The sequence below is a fragment of the Paroedura picta genome, chromosome 3 (assembly GCF_049243985.1).
Source record: "Paroedura picta isolate Pp20150507F chromosome 3, Ppicta_v3.0, whole genome shotgun sequence".
NCBI lineage: Eukaryota > Metazoa > Chordata > Lepidosauria > Squamata > Gekkonidae > Paroedura > Paroedura picta.
Window position 1 is genome coordinate 173,384,189 of NC_135371.1, and position 23,204 is coordinate 173,407,392.

At 56.3% G+C, this 23,204-nt stretch overlaps 3 protein-coding genes and 1 long non-coding RNA gene across 7 annotated transcripts in view; 2 read left to right on the top strand and 2 right to left on the bottom strand.

The window, feature by feature from the left end:
- Positions 1-12,505, bottom strand: part of HCFC1 (host cell factor C1) — a 32,784-nt gene extending 20,279 nt beyond the window's left edge. For 3 of the 4 annotated variants that reach the window (XM_077329694.1, XM_077329693.1, XM_077329692.1), the window contains exons 1-9: positions 11,742-12,505; positions 8,278-8,426; positions 7,053-7,213; positions 6,660-6,868; positions 6,450-6,534; positions 4,802-4,908; positions 4,535-4,714; positions 2,454-2,858; positions 106-266 (exon numbers count right to left, since the gene is read on the bottom strand). In XM_077329694.1, the coding sequence (XP_077185809.1) occupies positions 106-266; positions 2,454-2,858; positions 4,535-4,714; positions 4,802-4,908; positions 6,450-6,534; positions 6,660-6,868; positions 7,053-7,213; positions 8,278-8,426; positions 11,742-11,961 (1,677 nt within the window). In that variant the 5' untranslated portion in view covers positions 11,962-12,505. The remainder of the gene's footprint in view (positions 1-105; positions 267-2,453; positions 2,859-4,534; positions 4,715-4,801; positions 4,909-6,449; positions 6,535-6,659; positions 6,869-7,052; positions 7,214-8,277; positions 8,427-11,741) is intronic. The other variant, XM_077329695.1, reaches the window with a different exon arrangement.
- Positions 12,506-12,651: 146 nt separating this feature from the next.
- Positions 12,652-17,748, top strand: LOC143833633 (uncharacterized). Its single transcript, XR_013229674.1, has 2 exons — positions 12,652-14,569; positions 17,601-17,748. It is a non-coding gene; the product is annotated as an uncharacterized LOC143833633 (long non-coding RNA).
- A 550-nt stretch (positions 17,749-18,298) lies between these two features.
- On the top strand, positions 18,299-22,755 carry TMEM187 (transmembrane protein 187). Its single transcript, XM_077329706.1, has one exon. It carries the CDS (start codon positions 18,968-18,970, stop codon positions 19,733-19,735), a length of 768 nt encoding a protein of 255 aa, XP_077185821.1. The 5' UTR covers positions 18,299-18,967; the 3' UTR covers positions 19,736-22,755.
- IRAK1 (interleukin 1 receptor associated kinase 1) overlaps positions 21,721-23,204 on the bottom strand; it is a 30,556-nt gene continuing 29,072 nt past the window's right edge. The window contains exon 15 of the mRNA XM_077329702.1: positions 21,721-22,130. Within this exon, the coding sequence (XP_077185817.1) occupies positions 22,075-22,130 (56 nt within the window). The 3' untranslated portion in view covers positions 21,721-22,074. The remainder of the gene's footprint in view (positions 22,131-23,204) is intronic.

Genomic DNA, 23,204 nt, shown 5'->3' on the forward strand with positions numbered 1-23,204 from the left:
GAGAGAGACAGAGAGAGCATCAGAAGACTGACTGAAGCAAGGGAACTCGACTGACAGCATTCCTTTCAGCCCCTGGATTCTAGACCTTGGCACAGCGTCACTTACCGTCCCTTGAGTGGTCTGCGTGGGCACCACCATGCGTACACCCGCGGGCAACGATGTCACCGTCACTGGGCCCTTCCCGGCTTGCGCTGCCGAGCGCACTGTGACCAGCGGTGGCCCGGTGGCGGCCTGTGGACCTGTGACTTTCAGCACGGTCGGGACCGCTAAAGAAGAAGAAAGGAGCAAAGCCAATCAGGCAAACCCGGGATGGAATTGCCACGCCGCAACGGCAGCCTCCAAAGGTGAGACATAGGCAGCTGGCATGGTCTGTGCATGCCCCCCCCCGCCACCCCCACCACACCGCATCTCTATATGAGCCCACAAGCATGAGACTCCTTGTACTAAGTCTGGTGGGTCGCCGTGTCGAACTGGACCAACAGAACCAAAGCTGGAATCCAGTAACACCTCTAGGGCCGACAAAGCTGACTTCTGAGCATCCGCCTTTGTGCTCATGAAAACTTCTTCAGAACATCAGTGATAAAAGTAAATCAGGGGCCCAAATAAAGTTCTGTCTCCTTCCCGTTCCCCATTTTTGACTCAGCCTGTTTACAATATGGGCAATAAACAATACTAAGGGATTAGGGGTCGTAGAACCAATCAGAAATCTGAACACAGAATTAAAAACTTAACTGCGCAAAGCGTAAGGATTAGCTTGACACATTTACGCAGGGATAGTCAAACTGCAGCCCTCCAGATGTCCATGGACTACAATTCCCAGGAGCCCCCTGCCAGCGTTGCTGGCAGGGGCTCCTGGGAATTGTAGTCCATGGACATCTGGAGGGCTGCAGTTTGACTACCCCTGCATTAACGGATGCAAAAACTACATTGTGCGACTCCAGCGAAGACTGTTATACTGAACAATCTGTCTGATGAATTTTGCGGATCGTCCTGCACAGCGCTACTCTATTGCCCTCTCGAAGAATTCCATTTTGCATAGCTTGTGGAAAGCCGGAACAGAGAGAAATGCCCTGATCTCCTCTGGCAGGCCGTCCCTTGAGGCAGGGGCCACAACGGAGAAGGCACCGGGGTCAGCGAGTGAGCCCAGCTCTCAAAGCTGCTCTTGGTTCTTCGACAAGTAGCTAAACAAGCTTAAAGGGCTCGTGAACAGGCTGGGCAAGTGTGGCCAGAGAGGAAGCACTGCAGCCCATTTTAATGGTTAACATTTTAATGTAATACGGTATTAAATGTGTTGCTAAACTTAAAAGTCTTAGGCAGGGATTCTATATGTACTATACAATTTGGTGATGTGCCCTGAGCTTTCAAAGACACGTTGGAAAATAAATCCCTGAATATATGTATAATAAATAAAATTCTTATAAGGAACCAGCCTGACTGAAGGCCGACAGACTTAGAAATAGGTCGCTAAAACCCTACGGCCAGGGGACAAGCAACAAGCAATGGATCTTCATGACCGTTGCTGCTGGGGCCTTGGGGATACAAACCTTTCCATGCTGGGTAGCTTTCCCCTCCCCCTGGAAGCCAAGCGCTCCTGCCCATATCACCTGCCCCCTTGGCTTCCATAACAGCCAGGAGAATCTCCTGTCAACCCATAATCGGTTAATTTAACCCAGGGGTAGTCCATGTCCATGGACTACAATTCCCATAAGCCCCTGCCAGCATTTGCTGGCAGGGGCTCATGGGAATTGTAGTCCATGGACATCTGGAGGGCCGCAGCTTGACTACCCCTGATTTAACCCCTTTCTTGGCCAGAGTTCCGGCAAGGAAAGGGCCCAAGTCAACAAGTGCTGAGAATTTCTCTTTGCTCCATTACAGGATTTTATCAGAGTGCACGTGTATGCATCTACTATACACAGGAAGGGGTGTGTGTGTGTGTGTGTGTGTGTAATGACAACTCTCTGCAGCCTAGGATAACATTTGTCCCCAGAGGCTACATTTCACGAGACCGTCTGTATTTCTTTTCAGAAGAGGCCACACCCCTCTAAAACCCCTGGGGCTGCTCAAAAAAGGCCCCGTTCCTAACCTCAAAGAGACAACAGCTTGAATCGAGGTGCCCTAGCTCAGTCAACCTGGATGCCCCCTTCCGGGCTGAGGATCCGTGGGATGGTTTCGGAGGCTAACCCCGCTGGTCTCCGTTAAAATGGCTCGATGTGAGTCCGAAAGCTCCACAGAGATCAACAAGATTTTCGCGTGAGAGCTTTCCAGAGCCTGGCAAAGGGAGCTTTGACTCTCGGAAGTTCACCACCCTGAAAACCTTGCGGGTCAGAGAGAAATGCGGCTCTTCCTAGCAGGAGGTGCGTGCGTGTGTCTTGCGGCGAGGCACCCAGGAAGTGTGCTCAAGCGAGTGAATGTGCAATCTCAGAAGAGCCGGCCTGTTTTCACATCTCTCTTACCTTGCGGACGGGGAACGGCGGCGGCAGCAGCCACGGGAGCTGGCATGGGCATGGGGCTGCTAGGCACAGTAGGCAGCACCTGGATGGTGGTGGTCGTGGGCGGCGGAGCAGGGGTGGCGGCGGCGGCGGCAGCGACGGCCGTGGGCTGGGGCAGCAGCGTGATGCCCATCTGCGCCAGCGGCTGCACGGCGCTGGCGGGGGCGGCTGCTGCAGGAGCGGGGCTCTTGGGGGGGTTGACAGGCACTGAGGGCACGGGGTTGGCAGCTGGCGAGGTGGCGGCCGGGATGTCGTACTTCTGCAGTTGCAGCAGGTACGTGTCGGCGGTCGGGACGGAGCCCCAGCTCACTTCCAAGGAGTTGGTGTTGGCACGGACCAGCTGCACCCGAGACGGCGGAGGGGGTTTCTCTGCGAAGGGAGAAGGGGACAGAAGGCGTCAGGGGAAAGACCACTCCTGAGGTCCCATGAAGGAACTCCAGTCCTTCCACACCCCCAATACCTTTCTGCATGCAATCTCCCCCCCCCCCCAAATAAAGAACTGGTTGCGAGTTAAGCGTGCTGTTCCTTGGAAAGCTTAGTGTCCCAGATCCATTACAAGCAGAAAGGCTGACACGTTTCCCTGCCTCACACAAGCAAATGGAAGTCCAGATAAAGCGGTCCAACTCATCCCCAGACAGGGATGGGCTGCAGCTCTGGGGCAGAGAATGTGCTGGGCGTGCCCAAGTCCCTGGCTCAATCTCCAGCGTCCCCAGTTAACAAGACTCAGGTAGGTGGTGACATGGAAGACCTCAGCCTGAGAACCCGGAGAAGCTGTTGCCAGTCTGAGTAGATATTACATTTGACGGACCAAGAGCCTGATTCAGTCCAGGGCTGCTTCACGTGACAACCTGCGCTTTAACGAACATATTCTGCTGCTCAGTTGTATATCACAACTTTGCGTATATCACCAGAAACTGTGATACCAATGCTATGCGCTATATGCCCAGACAGACCAAGGACTACCATCATTCCAAAGCTGTACCACTTCAGCGTGTGAGTAGGACTTTATCTTTATATTTATATACCGCTGCTCTCAAAAGTCTCGCAGCGGTTTACAAAGATTAATAAGAACAATAAAATCCCATAAAAAAGCACTACAATTTAATTAAAACACAATATCACAATGGCGGATAATAAATATATAACCCACTCCCCTCCTCCCGTCCAGCAAAAGGTCTTGTATATACACATGGCTCTACTTCTCAACCATATTCTGAAGAATGTTTCAGAGGTTTCTCAATGGTGAAAAGGTTGAGAAAGGCTAACTTAAAGAGAGCAATCATGTCCCTTCCTCTCTTGCAGCTCAGTGGGGTGAAGGCTGTTTGATACAAACCCTCTGTGCCATTCGGAAGGCTCAACTAAACCCGCTTCCCACAAGCCGGGAGCAGTTCCCCTTCCCCTCCACCTCTGGGGTAGAAAGCTTAAGCCAATGGTTCTCAAGCTGGGGGTCAGGAACCCTTTGGGGGTCGAACAACCCTTTCACAGGGGTCGGAGTAGGGCAAGCAGCTTGGCCGGGGGGGGGGGGGGTGCCACTGACACAACAGCCTTGCGGGGTGGATCAAGATAGAGCGTTCATCTGTCTGGAACTGCGGAAAAGAGCAAGATGGGCAGGGTGGGACAAGAGGCAGAACTGAACTGAGAAACCCCAGAAAAAAAACAACTGATATACAACCATGAACAAGGGATCTTCATGCCACGGGTCAGTTTCGGTTTAATTTCTGTGAAAGAACCCTTGCATAATTTTAGGGTTGGGGTCACCTCCACATGCTTTAGGATGCTTAGAGCTGATCCTGCGTTGAGCAGCGGGTTGGACTAGATGGCCTGTATGGCCACTTCCAACTCTATGATTCTATGAGGAATTGCATTAAAGGGTTGTGGAATTAGGGAGGTTGAGAAGCACTGGCTCAAGCTGAGGGGTTCTTCGACCTGTGGCCTTACCAGGAAGGCCTGTACCGGATGCGCCTTCCACCTGTATGAATTGGTCTGGAAGCCCTCCGTATTTTTATGCCCACCTCCGTCCCAGGGGCTCCCCCCCACTCTCTCACCTGTCTCCAGGTACCAGAGATCCTTGCAGCAGACCTGGTTGTTCCACGCCTTGCGGTAGCCGTCCCGCCCGCTCCAGATGTACAAGCGTGTGTTGATGGCCACGGCGCAGTGGCCGGCTCGCGCCCGGGGGATGTTATCCTCCAGCGTGTCCATCAGAATGGGCTCCCAAGCCATGGAGTCTGCAGGCAAAGACAAAGGAGTCAGACAGAATGGGTGTGGGTGGGAGGCGGCTTTAGATGGTGCCCCTTCGCTCTCCCTTCACATACCTAGGTTCAGGCATGCCAGGGTGTTTGTGCATTTCCATTCTTTTTCATGCGTGGCCACTTTCACGTCGTCCATGACGAGCGGCACCCAGCCCCCAAACACATACATCCTGCCAAGGGAACAGAAGAATGAGAACAGAAGGCAGGAAGACGTGGTGGGCAGGATCTCAGATCAGGAAGACCTGGGTTCAAATTGCCACTTGACCATGTGGCTAACTGGCCTACTTGGGCTTATGGCATGCAGGGTTAATGAAACGGCAAAGTAGGAAAGAACTGTATTGGGACCCAGGATGTGACCCTAGGCTGGCCTTTTTCAACCTTTTGAGCGTGGAGAAACCCATGAAATAATTTTTGAGACTTTGAGGAGCCCCAGAAGTGATGCCAGGGGTCCACATCTCTTGCTACACCCCCGGAAGTGACATCATTTCCCTCCTTTTGCTCTCCCTCCCCCCATCTTTACTACTACTATGACAGTTCTGCCTCACGTAGACCAGAAAGAAGAGAAGTGAGAAAATAGCCCGGACTCCCCATATCACACCACTTCAGAGCTCCCACGGACCCCCCTCAGAACTCCCGCAGACACCCAGGAGTCCACGGACCCCAGGTCGAGAATCCCTGCCCTGGGCAATTGCCATCCATAATAGCAAGTAACTGATTTTAACTCATAGTCTTTACATATTTCATTCTATATTTTTTAACTTCCACTGTAATCCGCCTGCAGTTTCTGCAAGATCAAAAAGTGGCCAATCTTTTACTGTTATTTTTATAGCTTTTAAAGTTTTTATTTGTTGTTAACCGCCACAAACCAGTAGATCTGGGACTGGCGGTCAATGAATGTAATCAATAAATATAACTAAATATAAATAAATACTTGTTTGAAATAAAATCGAGAAAACAAAACAAAGGGGAAAATGACAGACAGCGGCACTGGGCAGGTCAAGTGCTCCCAAGCTGCAGCCGACACACAAACCCCGTAAGGTTTTCATGGCAAGAGGCAAACAGAGGTGGTTTCCCATTCCCTAAATCTGTGTAACAAACCTGGAGGTCTCCCCGCCGACTACCAACCGTGGCAGACCTTACTTAACCTCTGAGATCTAACAAGATCGAATTAGTCTGGGCCATCCGGGTCAGGACAGAGGCAAACCGAGGCACTTGGCCATTGCCTGCCTCAGCGCAGCAATTTTGGAGGTCTCCCAAGCTTCCGAGATTTGACAAGACCGGCCTAGCTTGGGCCATCGGTTAGGGGGATATGAGTGAGAAGGTGCAGTAGAGGCTGGCAAAAGCCTTTGTCACACCACAGAAACACCGTTCTTGGGAGCATCACTGTCACTGGCAGTCCCACCCCACCCTCCAGTAGCGACCTACCCTGCAGGGCTGTTGTCAGGGTGATGTGGAGCAGGGGTGGTCAACCTGTGGTCCTCCAGATGTCCATGGACTACAATTCCCATGAGCCCCTGCCAGCAACGCTGGCAGGGGCTCATGGGAACTGTAGTCCATGGACATCTGGAGGACCACAGCTTGACTACCCCTGATGTGGAGGATGTGAGCCTAGTGTATGCAGCCTGAGCCTCTTGAGAATAAAAAAAACCAAATAAGGGACAGGTAGCGCCGACTGAAGGAGGGAGTCAAGGTGAGGAGCGGTAGGGCTTACTTGTTCCCGATGGTCGTGGCCGAATGCAGGCTGCGTGGAAGAGGAGCTACTCCACTCAGTGTGGGTTTATTCCACGTCAAAGAATCTGGAGGGGGGGGGGGGAGAGATAAATGTGCAAAAGGAGTCACAGCACCAGCCAACTTCCAACCCCGTTCTTCTCCAGGAATCTCTGGAGCAGTTTTTGAGGAGCTGCTAGAGCCAGGCCCTTACCAATGTCCAGCGTCCACAGGTCACCCAGACGACAGCCACTCATGCCCCCGTAGATGACCAGCTTGGATTTTTTGTTGTCCTTTTCTGTGTACACCACAGCGGTGTGGGACTCCCGGGGGGGAGGCAGCACCCCGTACGTGATCGGGATGTCCCAGGCCACCACACCAGTCCCCGGACGCAGCTCCAAGATGTACAGGTCATTCAGGTATCTGCAGGGGAACAGAGGAGAAGGTCCTGAAAGCCGGGCCAGGAGCTACTTGCCTTTTAGCTGACACCGCCACAGTCATCTATTTACATGTAGCTCCCCCTCGTTGTTTTGTTGAGCAGCCACCGGGCAGGACTGAGAAGTCGCCGTCCAAAGGACTTGCCCGTGGTGTGGAGAAAGACACGAACCTGGGAATGTTGTTCTTGGGGTCTTCGCTGTCATTGGCCAGTCCCCCAAACAGGTAGCACTTGTTGCCCACCAAGGAGAAGCTGTGGCCGAGGCGTGGGCAGGGTGGAGGCCCGTTCTTGGGAGTCTTGGCTTTGAGTCTTTTCCACTCCCAGCGGCTGGCCTGAATGGGCATGGTTTAGACAAGTGAATAAAGCCAGATTTAGAGACCGATGCATTCCACATATAAGTAATGCAGAGGTGGCCAGAGTGCGGCTCTCCGGAAGGCTATGGACTACAATTCCCATGAGCCCCTGCGAGTGCATGGAGAGCCAGGGTCTGGCCACCCCTGAAGTAGCCGGAACAGAGGAGAAAGGGACACAGGCAGAAATTCCCAGCAGCTGAGCTAGATTTGAGTCCAGTAGAAGAAGAGTTGGTTCTTATATGCCGCTTTTCCCTACCCGAAGGAGGCTCAAAGCGGCTTACAGTCGCCTTCCCATTCCTCTCCCCACAACAGACACCCTGTGGGGTGGGTGAGGCTGAGAGAGCCCTGATATCACTGCCCGGTCAGAACAGTTTTATCAGTGCCGTGGCGAGCCCAAGGTCACCCAGCTGGCTGCATGTGGGGGAGCGCAGAATCGAACCCGGCATGCCAGATTAGAAGTCCGCACTCCTAACCACGACACCATACTGGCTCTCTGTAGCCAGTAGCACCTTGAGAACCAACATATTTTGGGGGAAATGAGCTTTTGAGAGGCAGCGCTCGCTTCATTAGATACAAGCAGGAATGGGGATCCTGGAGTCCTTATATCCCACTCTGAAGATGAAAGGGTCGTCGCAAAGAAAGGGACTCAGGATGCAGAGGCACAACCCAAAAGGTTAATCGGCTTAATTAAAGGTGGGGAGAATGCTCGTGACATTTTGCAGTACACCTCTGCATCTTGACTCCTCTCTGCAGTGCCCTCTCGTCTTCCGGCCTGGGAAATGAGAACTCGGGGAATCTCCATTCCTCCTAGCAACGGATAAACAGAGCTCGGCCTTTGCAAAAGCTCACACCACACCACACCTCCAGTTTTCTGGTCTCCAAATCTCGCTGTTCTACTGCGGACCAATATGGCGACCCTCTGACACGATCCCTGAAGTTGGACGCTCTGCACAGAGCGCTGTGAGGTAGTAACAATGCCTGCATTCTGCTGTCCCCTCCCACCACTTTCCGCCCAGCAAGGTGAGAACCCGCCCAGCGCTCACCTGAAGTTCGTAGAGGTCGTTGCTGTACTTGCCGTACTCCACCATCCCGCCAAACACCAGCAAGCGGGTCCCGTCGCAAACAAACCCATAGGCTGCACAACCAGGGGGGATGTCTCCCCGCACGGCCGGGATGAACCACTGGTTTGTCGCTGGAAGACAAGCGGAGGGAAGTCACAAAGGCGGCGCGCAGTTCTGCCCAACGGGGCTTCAGGTGGGGCGTACCTGCGGCCCACAATACACCGAATTGTAGAGCCACCAAAGCCAGCAACGGAGAGCTTGTCAAGCCGAGGGGCTTTCCCTTGCAGCGCTGCACTGACGGCAGCAGCAACCCCGTTTGGGGGACGAGGGGAAACAGTCGTCACTCGCATCAGCCAGCCTGCTGCGGTCTGGTCTCCCCGGTGCTCCGGAACAACACAGCCTCAGAGAGCATGGTAACGGCTAAGACCTCAAGCCTCTCCAGGGGATCAAGCATGTGAGACTCTTATCGAAAACCCCTGGGCTGGGAGAGTCAAGGGAAGACAGGGGGGACGGAGAGAAGAATGTTCCTGCCGGGCTGCGGCACGGGGTGGGAGAACTGTTCACAGAGAGCACAGCGGAGGAAGCAAGCTATCAGGGAAAACAGAGAGAGGTGGCAGCTGCCAATCAGGAAGCTAGGACCCAGCCCTCCCGCTTGGCTCCGGTTACTCCAGGCTGAAGAAAACCTCGAGGCTTCCTCCCACGTGTGCTAAATTTGCAAACCCAGCGCACGGCTTCACGCCACACTCTTATCGCTGGGATCTGCCCAGGTTGCACCCCTCACTCCTGGCCACCCTCCACACCTGGCCCGTCACCAAGAGGTCTGAAAGAGCCCAGGAAGTCTAGGAAAAGACAGCAGCAGACAGCTCACGGAAAAGGGTGCTGACCCGGGTGGGGTTGGCCCTTCACCGCAAAAGCCTTCTTTCCTGGGTGAATGCCTCCAGTAAGATGTTTGAAAGCTGATTTGCTCGTTTCCTGGCTGCAGGGGCTGCTTTTCAGGGGCTATCAGCACAGGAGGACGAGAGGAGGAAAGAAACGGCCAATCCCAGTTTTAGAGGGGAGAAGCACAATGCCCGTTATACCTCCATACAAGAGGGGGGGGGGGAGAAAGAGATTCTCAAAACCATGACTTAGTGCAGACTGATTAAAGCGATTCTGGGTTCTTTGGTTAAGAAAAATCCTTTCCTTTGTTTCCCCAAGGCTCACGCTGCATTTGGGAATTCTCTGGATACCAAGGGACCTAGCGCAAGTCATTCTTACTTTTGCATCCCTTTAAGTCTACCCCCCCCATTTGAATAACCAGGCTCAAAAATATTATAGGCCCGATCATATGCCTTGTCTCACTTAGGCAAAATAGATCAAGATGGGGGACCTGTGTTTGTCCGTCTGAAGCAGTAAAGAAGAGACAGAGTCCAGAAGAACCTTAAAACAGGGGTAGTCAACCTGTGGCCCTCCAGATGTCCATGGACTACAATTCCCATGAGCCCCTGCCAGCGAATGCTGGCAGGGGCTCATGGGAATTGTAGTCCATGGACATCTGGAGGGCCACAGGTTGACTACCCTTGCCTTAAAAGACTTACAATATTTGTGGCAGGGGAGGAGTTTCCACGAGTCACTGAATTTAATCACTCCCCCCACCGTTCCGCCTACCCCAAGGAAGAGGATTCCACGCAGGGTCCGACACGACACTTAAATCAAACATCACTTTCTTTCATACAAGACCACCGCACTGGCAGTATGAAAATCTGCCTGACTCCAAAAGACACTTTTAAAAACAAACTGAGCCCGCACCGTGTTTTCCAGACTCGGAAACCTACGTAAACTAAACCGTGGGAACAGAATACGTGATGAGGCAAGGAAACAGTTTGTGCAGAAGGGAAGGCAAGCCGGTTTGCTGGTCTTTCGGGACTAAAGAGGGCTGCCCGTCTTGCGAATCGCTTGCGTTCCCCTGAATTTAGCACCCGCCCGGAGCCAGCCTCTCTATTTACAAGTATGCACAGAGAATAGTGCTTTTTGCCTCCGAAGCAACAGGCAGGGTCAGCCAAGGCTCCTTGTGTATGATCTGGCAACCCCAAACCTAAACCCTGGCAGGTGAACTGCGCCAGAAAGCCCGTGGTCATGAGAAAACCAGGAACCTTATCCGTTTTATAACCTTCCTCTACAAAAATCAAGGGCTGCTCATGTATCCCCACAGGTTGCAGTCTCCGGGGAGCGAATTTCAGGAACAACAGCCGATCCTGCTAGCTGAGCCCACCTGCTCCCTCCCCTCCTTCGTGCTGTGCCCGTGAATACACCCAGGAAGACCCAGCACAGACTCCACCTCATTCCCCCCCCCTACCCAAATGGACCAAGCACAGACAATCTTGGGTGGTATTTGCATACACAACGGCCAAAAAGCTTGGCCCTTTCTGTCGGTAAGCAAGGCAAAAAAGAAAAATATCAGTCCACGGTTCTGAACCACTTTGGTTCGTTTCCAAAAGGAATCAGCAAGATGAGGGGCAAGCGGTTTTCTATCTCGGTGGCAGAGGGGTCTCGGATCCCTCCCGATTACACGCAGGGTGGAATGTTCCAGTGTCTGCTCCCCACCCACAGCGCTTTCGTAAGCACGGCACGGTTGTGTTCCGAGTGGCTGAGCTAGCCCGGGCAGCGAGGAGTTAAAAGCTGCAGCATTTGAAAGTTGAATTTTACGCGCCAAGCCCTTGGGGAGGGAGGCGAAGCTCCTCCACGCCTGCCTGCCTGCCTGCACCCGGCTACCTGCCACATGAGCGCAGGAGGGAAACAGGGCCGCAGGCGCCAAGAGGAGAGAGGAGAAACCAGTGGGCAGAGAGTAGGAGCTAGACATTCCCTCGCCAGCGCTGCCGTGTCCTCAGGGTGCCCTGCTCAGCCGTCTAAGCCTTACGCGCGGCGGCAGATCTCCGGAATTTTGTCTTTTTCCAGCAAAGTAGCCGGCCCCCTCGCGACCGCCAACGGGGCTCCTGGAAGCTGCCACAAGATAATCCTATTAAAATATGCTCCCAATCCCCCCCCCCCCCAAAAGAGAATCCCGACATAAACCTTTGGTGGACACCCTCCCCAAGGTGGGCTCCAGCCCCGACCCCTCCTTCCCTCCCGCTTCTGCACCAATGAGCCCCTCCGGGCAGCGATGCGCCTCGGGATCGCCCGCTAACGGAGCAGCCAGGCAGGCAGGCGGGCAGGCTCCAAGCGGGCATCCCTGGCACATGTCAAGTGATCACGCCCAGAAGGCAAGGAAGAGGCAAGGCGGACCAGAACTCGGCTCTCTCCGGAGGTTGTGTTTTTTCCGCCACTTTCCGCCTCCCCGATGCCGGCCGCTTCCTCTGGGGCCGAGGCTGACTCTCTGGACCCAGGGATGGCGCCGGACCGTGCATCCCTGCCCGGCAGCCCCACGCCAGGGCAAGGAGGGTCCTGCTGCCCCCCATGGGGCGTCTCACCTGTGTTGTAGACGTGCAGCTCGTCCACGATGCCCTCGTTGCCCCCTCCGAAGACCACGATGAGCTCCTTGATGGCCACGGCGCGGTGCCCATGGCGGGGACGGGGCACGGGGCCCGACCAGCCCACCACGCGCTTCCAGCGGGGCTGCAGCAGGGCGGCGGCGGCGGGGGCGCCGGTTGGGGGCCCCCCGAGAGGGGCCAGGGCGGGGGCGGCCGCCATGGGGGGCGGGGAAGGCGCCCTCAAGGTGCGCGGGGCCGGGGCGGGCGGGTCCCCTCGGGGGCCGCTTCAGCGCGGAGGGGCGAGGGGCGCAAGGGGGGGGCCGCCGCCTGAGGGGCGCGCGGGCTCGCGAGGGGTTTGGGGGCGGCGAGAGGCGGGTGTGGGGGGCGCGACCCCCCCGAGGCGCCCCCTGGGCTCCCCGCTCGGGGCAGTGGCTCCTCCTCCCCCCCGCGCCGCCGGGCCCTCCGCCGCCCCCCGCTCAGCGCCCGGCCCTGGGAGCCGCCATCTTGTGTTGCCCGGACGGAAAATGGCGGCCGCAGGGAGGAAGGGAGGGAGGGAGAAGCCGCCTCCCCCCCGCGACGCCCGCCCGCCCGCTCCCCTCCGCCCGCCCGGCCTGCCCTCGGCCCGCGCTCTCCCGGACGGGGCGGCGCGCGAGGCGGGACGCTGGTTTCGCGCCGGCTGTACGGCACCGACGGGCAAGCTGCGGGGCTCCAGGCGCCTTCACGCCGCCCTGGGAGCCGCCATCTTGCGCCTGTGAGGAGTCTCTCTTCCTCGGCGGCGGCGGCGGAGGGGCGGGGCCAAGGGCCTCTGTACGGAACCCCTCCCACACGGGCGCCGCCATCTTGGGGCCGGGCGGGGCCAGGAGGGGACCGCCATCTTGAGGCTCCGCCCTCCTCCCCCGCGCCGAGGCGTAAAACAAGCGCGGAGACGAGGAGCGAGAGGCTCTTTATTGAGTTTTATGCTTGGTTTACCTCAGGAAATCAAGTTACGCGCTCTGGCAAAGGCTCCCGGCGGGAGTGTGAGGTGGGCGCCGCCATCTTGGAAGCGCAAGCCCCGCCCCCTGTCCCGGCCCACGCGCCCCTTCCAATCGGCCTGGCCCAGAATCGGAGCGGCCACCCGTCTTCGGGAGGAGGCGCTACCCATGTCCTTCCCGCGGCAGCCACAGGCGCACTCCGTGTGAGGCGGCCGGATGGGCGCCGCCATCTTTGATAAAGCTCCCTTGCCTCACGCCCGGCTTCTCTAGGCTTCGGCAAGGGGCGCCTCTATGGCGGACCGAAGCCCGCTGCGCCTCTTTCAGAAGGAGCGCCTCGTCCCGCGCAAAGTCACTCATAATTAAATTGGGTTCGTTTTCCCGGTTCCCAACTGAATGTGTTTCAAGGCCTGACAGGGACTAAATCGCTTTAATTTGGGGGCTCCACAGCGGTGCGAAAGAGCAACAGTTGGTGTTTCATGCTTTCCTGGAAGCCGCCATCTTGGATCCACCCACCCTCCCATCCCGGCCACAAACATACAAAAAGAAAGATGGCGCCTCGAAATCCCCGGATGTGACTGTTTCTCCTCCCCTCCCCCTTCCACAAAGGGCCAAAATGGCGTCTTTTTTCAAATGCCCGGATTCAAGTCGGCGTTCCTCAATATGGCGGTTTCAATGGTGCCCGTATGTGCTCCTGCGGCCCTCCACATCCAAGATGGCCGCTTCTGAGAAAGCCCGGATGGGCGAAACCGACGCCTCAACATGGCTTCCGCTTCAGTGTCTGAAACGTTTCAGTCCCCGGATGTAGCTCGCTCCTCAAGCCGGACTGAACATGGCTGGAGACCTCTAGTCCCGGATGTTCAAAATGGTGGACCGCTCGCTTTTGAAAGACTTCGTGCCCTGACGAGCAACCAAAATGGCGATAGCCCCAGTTCGCTGCCGTTTGGCGCTTAAAATGGATCCAAGATGGCGCGCATCATCCGGAGCCAGAGGCAGCTAAGATGGCGCCCAACGTACGAAACTACCCGGATGTTGAAGGCGGGAACAAAAGATGGCGGGCCGCGTGAGCCCTTATGGGGCGAGCGAGTTATTCTTTTCCCAAGATGGCGCCGGAAAAGGCTCGGGCGGGGGGAGGAGGGACAATGCAAGCGTCCCTCAAGATGGCGTCCCCCCTTCCGAAAAGGACTCCTCCTCAAGATGGCGCCTTTGAATGTTTGGTTGCTAGGCTACAGCGCCGGAGGAGATTTTAAAAGAACTCCAACGGCGCGTTTTCCTTAGAAGCTGACGCGCCTTCAGCGGAACATGTGCGAATTAATACCCTTCCCGCGCACCGTCCGATGCGAAGCCAGCCTTATTTCACCCGCCAGCCCGGCGCAAAGGTTGTCCTCCTAGTGCGCAGGCGTAGACACACTCGCCTCGCCAGCCCTGCCGCAGAAGAGGGCCCGGATGTGACTGGAACGCAGCTGCCGCCATGATGGGCGGGGCCCCTCCGATTCCCGCTGATTACTTTTGTCCCTCGTCGGCCGCTTTGCAGCGGGGCTTGGCAGGGCGGGAAGCGGGTTGCGCGACAAGAAACAAAAGGCTCGCGCTTGCAATTGGGCTTTCCTCCTCCCAGAAGAACCCCCTGCAGTTTGGATTGTGCAATCCTGCGGGGCAGAGACCTTTCGGCGTCATGCTTGGTTTTTTTAAACATTGCACTGCACGCCTCACGTTGCAACTCATCTCCAGCATGCAGAAATCACGTCCCGCCTAGAGGAAATTACTGGGTGGAGGGGGCGATCTGTGCTCACTCTCCCCCGGGCTTCACCCCCTCCCCCAGATCTTAAGGAATTTCCCAACGTGCCAGCCCTAGATCACCTTGTAAGCAGGTTGCCAACTCAGCGCTCTGATATTAAGGAGGTTTGGGGCTCATACTTGCAAAGGGGGGCGATTTAAGGCAGGGGATTATTGAGGATTACCATAAACGCTGCCCTCTGAAATGGCCGTTTCCACTGGGGGAACTGGTCCTTATGTTCTAGAGATGAGTTGTACATCTGCAACATCCCCAGGCCCCACCTGGAAATTGGCGCACCTAAAATGTAAGGGGGGGGGTGATGCTGTCAAGTGCTCATTGTGTGCTTTCTGATTCTGTTAAGGTTCAAGGGGGTGACAGTGGATGAGCGAGAGGGTTGTGAGTGTCCTGCCTAGTGCTGCAGGTCAGACTAGATGACCCAGGAGGCCCCTTCCAACTCTGTTATTCTGTGATTCTGGAAGAAATTTATGGTAGCATGCATTGGTACCTTTCCCGGTTTTAGCCACATGACGACTCTGCAAAGCCACTGGCTAGCTACAGGTTACCCACCCAACATTATGCCAAAACAGGGTCTTCCAGAGGATAGTCTGACACTAAGTAACACAGCTGCTGATGCTAAAGGTGTTAACTTCTTCACTTACATAACGATTGTAGCAGGCTACAATGCTAAAGTCCCATCCCAATTTCCAAAGCAGCCCTTTCCTCCAGGGGAACTGAGCTCTGCAGTGTAGAGAGGAGCTGGAATTCCAGGGGATCCCCAGGCCCCACCTGGAGGCTGGCATCCCTGACCCTCAGTGGGGTCCAAGGCCACAGAGTCCCCCTCCCAAGCAGCCCTTTTCTCCAGGAGAACTGATCTCTGAAGCTTGAAGCCTAAGGGGTCAGCAAAAGCAGCTGGGAAGGCAAACCCTTGAAACGTTTGCAAGCTGCAAACAGGTCCTACTGTTCAAGCCCACCTGTGGTTCTGTGAGGCTGCCATCCCACCACAGCTGCAGTAACGCTTGTGGGTTTCCTGTCACCCCTTGTGTGGGGGTGTAGGTCGGTTGCAAGCCACCCTCAAACCTGCAGCTGTGCAGCTGGCGGAGGGCAGGGAAAGGTTCCTGTTGGCAGCAGTGGAGACGACCCACAGTAATGGGTTTAAACTTCGTTATGTAGAATAATATTGGCTAGATATCGGGGGGGGGTGTCCACAGAGTAGTTCAGCCATGGAATGAGCTGCCTAAGGAGGTGGGGAGCTCCCCCTCACTGGCGGTCTTCAAGCAGCGGCCGGACAGATCCTTCTCCTGGATGCTTGAGGCTGATCCTGCACTGAGCAGGGGGTGGGACTGGATGGCCTCCATGGCCCCTTCCCACTCTAGGATTCTAGGAGTCTAGTTCAGCAGTGGAAGGGGCTGCCTAAGGAGGTGGGGAGCTCCCCCTCACTGTCCGTCTTCAGGCAGCGGCTGGACAGATCCTTCTCCTGGATGCTTGAGGCTGATCCTGCACTGAGCAGGGGGTGGGACTGGATGGCCTGCATGGCCCCTTCCCACTCTAGGATTCTAGGAGTCTAATTCAGCAGTGGAAGGGGCTGCCTAAGGAGGTGGGGAGCTCCCCCTCACTGGCAGTCTTCAAGCAGCGGCTGGACAGATCCTTCTCCTGGATGCTGGAGGCTGATCCTGCACTGAGCAGGGGGTGGGACTAGATGGCCTGCATGGCCCCTTCCCACTCTAGGATTCTAGGAGTCTAGTTCAGCCGTGGAAGGGGCTGCCTAAGGAGGTGGGGAGCTCCCCCTCACTGTCCGTCTTCAGGCAGCGGCTGGACAGATCCTTCTCCTGGATGCTTGAGGCTGATCCTGCACTGAGCAGGGGGTGGGACTGGATGGCCTGCATGGCCCCTTCCCACTCTAGGATTCTAGGAGTCTAATTCAGCAGTGGAAGGGGCTGCCTAAGGAGGTGGGGAGCTCCCCCTCACTGGCAGTCTTCAAGCAGCGGCTGGACAGATCCTTCTCCTGGATGCTGGAGGCTGATCCTGCACTGAGCAGGGGGTGGGACTAGATGGCCTGCATGGCCCCTTCCCACTCTAGGATTCTAGGAGTCTAGTTCAGCCGTGGAAGGGGCTGCCTAAGGAGGTGGGGAGCTCCCCCTCACTGTCCGTCTTCAGGCAGCGGCTGGACAGATCCTTCTCCTGGATGCTTGAGGCTGATCCTGCACTGAGCAGGGGGTGGGACTGGATGGCCTGCATGGCCCCTTCCCACTCTAGGATTCTAGGAGTCAAGTTCAGCAGTGGGATGGGCTGCCTAAGGAGGTGGGGAGCTCCCCCTCACTGGCAGTCTTCAAGCAGCGGCTGGACAGATCCTTCTCCTGGATGCTGGAGGCTGATCCTGCACTGAGCAGGGGGTGGGACTAGATGGCCTGCATGGCCCCTTCCCACTCTAGGATTCTAGGAGTCTAGTTCAGCAGTGGAAGGGGCTGCCTAAGGAGGTGGGGAACTCCCCCTCACTGTCCGTCTTCAGGCAGCGGCTGGACAGATCCTTCTCCTGGATGCTGGAGGCTGATCCTGCACTGAGCAGGGGGTGGGACTAGATGGCCTGCATGGCCCCTTCCCACTCTAGGATTCTAGGAGTCTAGTTCAGCCGTGGAAGGGGCTGCCTAAGGAGGTGGGGAGCTCCCCCTCACTGTCCGTCTTCAGGCAGCGGCTGGACAGATCCTTCTCCTGGATGCTGGAGGCTGATCCTGCACTGAGCAGGGGGTGGGACTAGATGGCCTGCATGGCCCCTTCCCACTCTAGGATTCTAGGAGTCTAGTTCAGCCGTGGAAGGGGCTGCCTAAGGAGGTGGGGAGTTCCCCCTCACTGGCCGTCTTCAAGCAGCAGCTGGACAGATCCTTCTCCTGGATGCTGGAGGCTGATCCTGCACTGAGCAGGGGGTGGGACTACATGGCCTTTGTGGCTCCTTCCCACTCTAGGAGTTTATGAAATGTGTGGGATTGTACAATCAAGATTTTTTCCCCTTCTGTACCATTGTGTCTTTTAATCTACCTTCAAGACCAACAATGTTTTGTTTATATGCTTTCTGGCACTTATATGACAATTTATCCCCTCTATGAATCTTTGTTCGTTCCAAAGGTGCCACTGGACTCTGAACATTGTTCTGCTGCTTTGGACTGGCGTGGCGTTCAGCGAGCAAGGCCAGAAAATCGGCCAGAAGCCAACAATGGAAGCAAAGCCGAAGTCTTGACACGTTGACTATCTATTAAAAATTAATTAACTCCCAGTAGTTGTGAGTGTCTTGCATTATGCAGGGGGCTGGACTAGATGACCCTGGAGGTCCCTTCCAACTCTAGGATTCTATGAGCCATTCGGGAAACGCTCCTAGGCTCTTCAAGAAACCCCAGTCATTCACAAAACTCTGGTGGAGAAAGCCTGCGTTAAAGGATTAAAAAATTCCCCGTCACGATCGGGATTCAGCAAGCAAAATGGAGGAGCCTGGAGACCCACATCCCAGTCGCTCTGTGAATCCTTTCCTCCAGGGCACCTCTGTTACTTGCATTAAGGAGCCCTCCTGGAATAATTCGGCTGTGGGCACCCGGTTGCAGAAATTGTTGTTTTTGGAAAAACTGGATCTTAACATCTTAACGGCCCGGCGAGCGGCAATGACGGCTCTGAAATCCCCCAGCCAGGGAAACCACCCTGCGCCTCCCCCCCCCACCCGCGATTGCCATGGTTACCAAACACCAGATCTGGGGGAGGAAAGGCATCCCGCCCAGCCCCAGCCAGTGATGTCACCAGCACCCAATCCCGCCCCTGCAGCTGTTGCATAACGGCAGACCCCGGAAGCGGCGTGGCTTGGGCAGCTGCCTAGGAAATAGGCCGGGGCTGCCCTTGGAGGCAGGTTCAAAGTCCGCTGCGGTGGGAGAGGGAAAGGGGGGGAGGGCAGAGAGGTGGGCGGCAGCAGGGGAGGCTTCACGCGCACCTGGCCGGAAAGGAAACCGCAGGTGGGAGATCTCTTCCTTGTTCCCGGCCTCCTCGCCTGCCTCAGCCTCTACTACACCATCGCCGGGGAGCAGACCCTGAGGCTCACCTGGCGGTGTTGGACAGAAGCGCATCAAGCTGTAGGGTCTGCCAGGCGAGAGGGAACGGAGGGGGTTGGCCGCTGCCTGACTCCGGAGAACAGCCTTGGCCCTCCCCAGGTGGTGTCCCGTCCAAACACTAACCGGGACCGACCCTCTGCTTCGGAGATCTTACGAGACCGGCCCAGCCATCCAGACGGTGGTTTCCGTCTTCTGCCTTCGCGCGGCGGGCCTTGACTTCTCCGGTGGTCCCCAGAGCCGGGCCTGCTTAGCTGCCTACGTGACACAAGGGAGGGCTGGCCGGGGCCATCCAGAGCAGGACGGAGACGTTCAGAGGTGGTTGGGCGTTGCCTGCCGGCCCTGGCCTTTCCTCGTGGTCTCCTCTCAAAGGAGCAGCCGGGGCCGTCCAGCTCAGGACCAGATATGAAAGTCGACGTGGGATCCCCGGTGTGGCACGTGGTTTTAGGCCTGGCGGTCTGCATAGCTGCCGTGGCCTCAGGGGCCTTTGACGGCGTTCACACAGACGTGGGCTACGAGCACTACGCCGAACCCACCGTGCCAGGGTGGCCCGTCCCGGTAGCCATGCCTGCCAACTCTTTGGTCAATGTGGGCTACGTCCTCCTGGGCTGGCACTGGCACTGCCGCTCTCCGTCCGGCAGCCGAAGAGGGCGGGCACGCTACCTGCAGGAGACCTTTGCCCTGATGGCCCTGCTCTACGGGCCCGTGCAATGGCTCCGCCTGGGGACCCAGTCCCACCGGGCGGCCGTCTTAGACCAGTGGCTGACCCTGTTGATTTTCGCTTGGGCGGCCGTCTGGTGCCATTTCCTGGAGCGCGGGTGGCGGCCGGGCACTTTCCTGGCGATGGAAGCGGCCTCGCTGGCCAGTTACGGCTTGGCCTTGCTTCACCCCCAGGGGTTTGAGCTGGCTTTGGGCGGGCATATCTTGGTAGTGCTTTGGAAAGTATTCCGGGCGCAGAGGCGTCAGGGCGATGCCACGTCGGCGGGCATCGTGGGGCTAGGCGTGGCCTCTTGCCTGGGCTTCGTGTGCCTCAAGCTGTGGGATCAGGAGCTGGCACGGTGGGCCCCCTTCCGCCGACTCTCCGGCCACTTTTGGTCCAAGATCTGTGACATCCTGCAGTTCCACTGTGCTTTCCTCTTCTGCGTCCGGCTGGGCACCCTCCGATCCCGGTGAAAAGGCCCAAAGGAAGAGACTGTTACTCCGCTCACCCTTCAACACTCTAGAAAATATCGTTCTCGAACCCGAGTGGAACAGGAGCATGAATCTGCCTTGGACTGAATCAGACCCTTGGTTCATCAAGGCCGCTTCCCAGGGGTCTTTCCCTTCACCGCCCTAGAGTTTTGAGCTGGAGATGCCAGGGTCTCAGACCAAGGTATTTCCCATCCCCTCCTGCTTGGTCCTTCTAACTGGAGGAGATGCCGCTGGGGATTGAACCGGGGACCTTCTGCCTGCCAAGCAGAGGCTCTGCCACTGAGCCAGGGTCTCAGGCCAAGGTCTTCCTCTTCCCCATCCCCTCCTGCCTGGTCCTTCTAACTGGAGATCCCGGGGATTGAACCTGGGACCTTCTGCCTGCCAAGCAGATGCTCTGCCACTGAGCTAGGGTCTCAGGCCAAGGTCTTCCCCATCCCCTCCTGCCTGGTCCTTCTAACTGGAGATGCCGGGGATTGAACCTGGGACCTCCTGCCTGCCAAGCAGAGGCTCTGCCACTGAGCCAGGGTCTCAGGCCAAGCCCTTCCCCATCCCCTCCTGCCTGGTCCTTTAACTGGAGATGCCGGGGATTGAACCTGGGACCTTCTGCCTGCCAAGCAGAGGCTCTGCCACTGAGCCAGGGTCTCAGGCCAAGGTCTTCCCCATCCCCTCCTGCCTGGTCCTTCTAACTGGAGATGCCGGGGATTGAACCTGGGACCTTCTGCCTGCCAAGCAGAGGCTCTGCCCCTGAGGCACAGCCCTTTCCCAACACATGAAGCTGCCTTCTACGAAATCAGAGGATGATTCATCAGGGCCTGTCTCGTTTCTCAGCCTGCCAGCGGTTCTCCAAATTCCCTCACGCCACCTCCTACCTCGTCTTTAACTGGAGTTGTCTGGGATTGAATTGGGGAGTTTCTGCAGAGGCTCTTCCACTGAGCCTCAACTCTGCTAACGTTCAGCCACCCGTGGTGCCTTGTGGAACTTCAGCCTTGTCCCTTTAACTTCTGGGTCATTCTTTTCGCCTGGTGTGGGGGTCACAGGTGGCAGGCTCTATGATGGAAAACCGGCTCGATTCCCCCATCCTTCCCCCCCAGTAAGCCACCTGGGTGCCAGTGGGCCAGCCCTAAGTTCTGTCCAAATTCTCTCAGTCCCACCAACCCCACAAAAGCCTTGTCGTGGGGAGAGGAAGGGGAAGGCGCTGGGAAGCCTCTTTGGGACAGAGGAAACCAGGGTATGAATATCCACTCTCTTCCGTTGTGTTGCAAGCCACTCGGACAGCGTGGGGAGGGAAAGTATATTTTAAAATAAACTTTAGAAATGTAACGACAGCCATGTGAATACACAGCCTTAAAATATTAGGTAGCTTCACGGAGCGCAGGCCTTGGCCCCTATGCCCTCTTGCTGGAACTCCAGAGGAACTGGCTGGCCCCTGGGTGACACAGGAGGCTGCACTGGATGGACCCCTGGCCTGACCCAGCAGGGCTCTTCTGATGTTCTTAGGAAGGCCTCGGCCTCCCTGCCCTGTTGCTGGCCCTCCAGAGGAACAGGCTGGCCCCGGGTGAGACGGGAGGCCGGACTGGATGGACCCTCCCAGTCTGACCCAGCAGGGCTCTTCTGATGTTCTTAGGAAGGCCTCAGCCTCTCTGCCTTGTTGTTGTCCCTCCAGAGGAACTGGCTGGCCCCTGTGTGGGACAGGAGGCTGGACTGGATGGATCCCTGGTCTGACCCAGCAGGGCTCTTCTGGTGTTCTTCTGAAGGCTGCGGCCTCTCTGCCCTGTTGTTGGCCCTCTGGAGGAGCTGGCTGGCTGCTGGTCTGGTCTGGTCTGGTCCAGCAGGGCTCTTCTGATGCTCTTGTGTTCTTAACCCAACAGACAGGAAAGGCCGGCTGACTGGACCCCAATCACCTTTATAACTATTAAAAAAAAACCCAGGGTTGTTAATGGCTAGCAGCAAGTCACCCCCCAGGCAGGTTACAAATATATAAAATAGTTTATTTCTTCTACCCATCCGAGAAAGAGGAATATGTAGTGAGGAGACTGCGTGAAGAAGGTTGTAAGATTACCCTCAGGAACACCACACCCACCCTCTCCCCAGGAGAATCTAGTCTTGGCCACCGCCGATCAGCTGGTCTGCGTTGTGCCGCCGGTCTGATCAGAGGCCCCGCCGGAAGCAGCGGTGTGCCAAGGGTGCCAGCTCGACGAAGCCTGCTGTGCCAGCTCAGGAATGCCTGGCCCAGACTCCTAAAAGAGGATGCGGTCTCCAGAGTCGGAAAAGTGCCACTTGCACCATGAGAACTTTATTCCTTCCGTTTCTGTTCATCTGCTTCAAGCCTCGAACTCGTCGCTCTCTTCAGGCTCACGAAAAGGCCTTGGAGGACCCTCTGGAGAGAGAGAAAGAGAGGGAGTTTTATCCTTTTCCTGTCCTGTCCCATCCTGCCCTTTCCCACAGTGCTGTGAACACCCAGAGTTCAAACGAGACACAGTGGACTTGAGACAGGAACGCACAGTGCTGGAACCTCTGGCGGCAGCCATTTTGTGGCTGCCCCCTTCCCCCCCATGCTATGTCAGGATTCGAAAGGTGACCACAGGCTCAGAAATGCTGGCAGGGGCTCATGGGAATTGTAGTCCATGGACATCTGGAGGGCCGCAGGTTGACTACCCCTGCCCTAGAGTATAGGATCGGGTCATCTCCCTCCTCTTGTGCCTGGGACATTATCCCTGACCGTCTTCCACCTGTGTTGCTACAACCTTACCGATCCTTGGGAAGAACTGGTTGTTACTACTGCCATCTTGATTATTGATCCTTAATTGTTTAAACACCAATTGTATTGTTGTTGTAGGGGTTTTGTAAGGGGTACGATTTTAGGAGGATTTTATTGTGTTTGGGAATGTCGAAATATCTGGAAATTTTATGGAATATTTTATATGATGATGTGAACCGCCACGAGCCAGCTTGCTAGGAGTGGCGGTATACAAATATAAATAAATAAAGGGCAGCAGTGCAGATTGAGCTGAGCTGCCGGTTTCAGACCTCCTCCTGTGGCTGGAGGCCTTCCAGCACGTTTACGCCGCCAAGGGAAGAGGGTCTCTCCCACCCAAAGTCAAAAGGGGACTGGCTCTTCACACCAGAGCAGTTGCCTCACGGACAACTTTGCTGAGGTGATCCTTAAGCCCCCTTCATCAGATACTAGCTGGAATGGAAATCACCAGTGCTTCTATCTATTCCAACCTGCATCTGACTAAGGGATCTTTGACTCCCAAGAGCCCCCGAAAATATTGTTGGCCTCTAAGGCACCCTGCACTCAAATTTAGCTTATCTCCCGGATATGGAGGGTTTTTTTTAGTCTGATAAATCCTCTCTAGTGTCAGTGAGTTTCACAGGCTGCATGTGGGAATGCACACAGAAGGAATATAGAATCCTAGAGTGGGAAGGGGCCAAGCAGGCTATCTAGTTC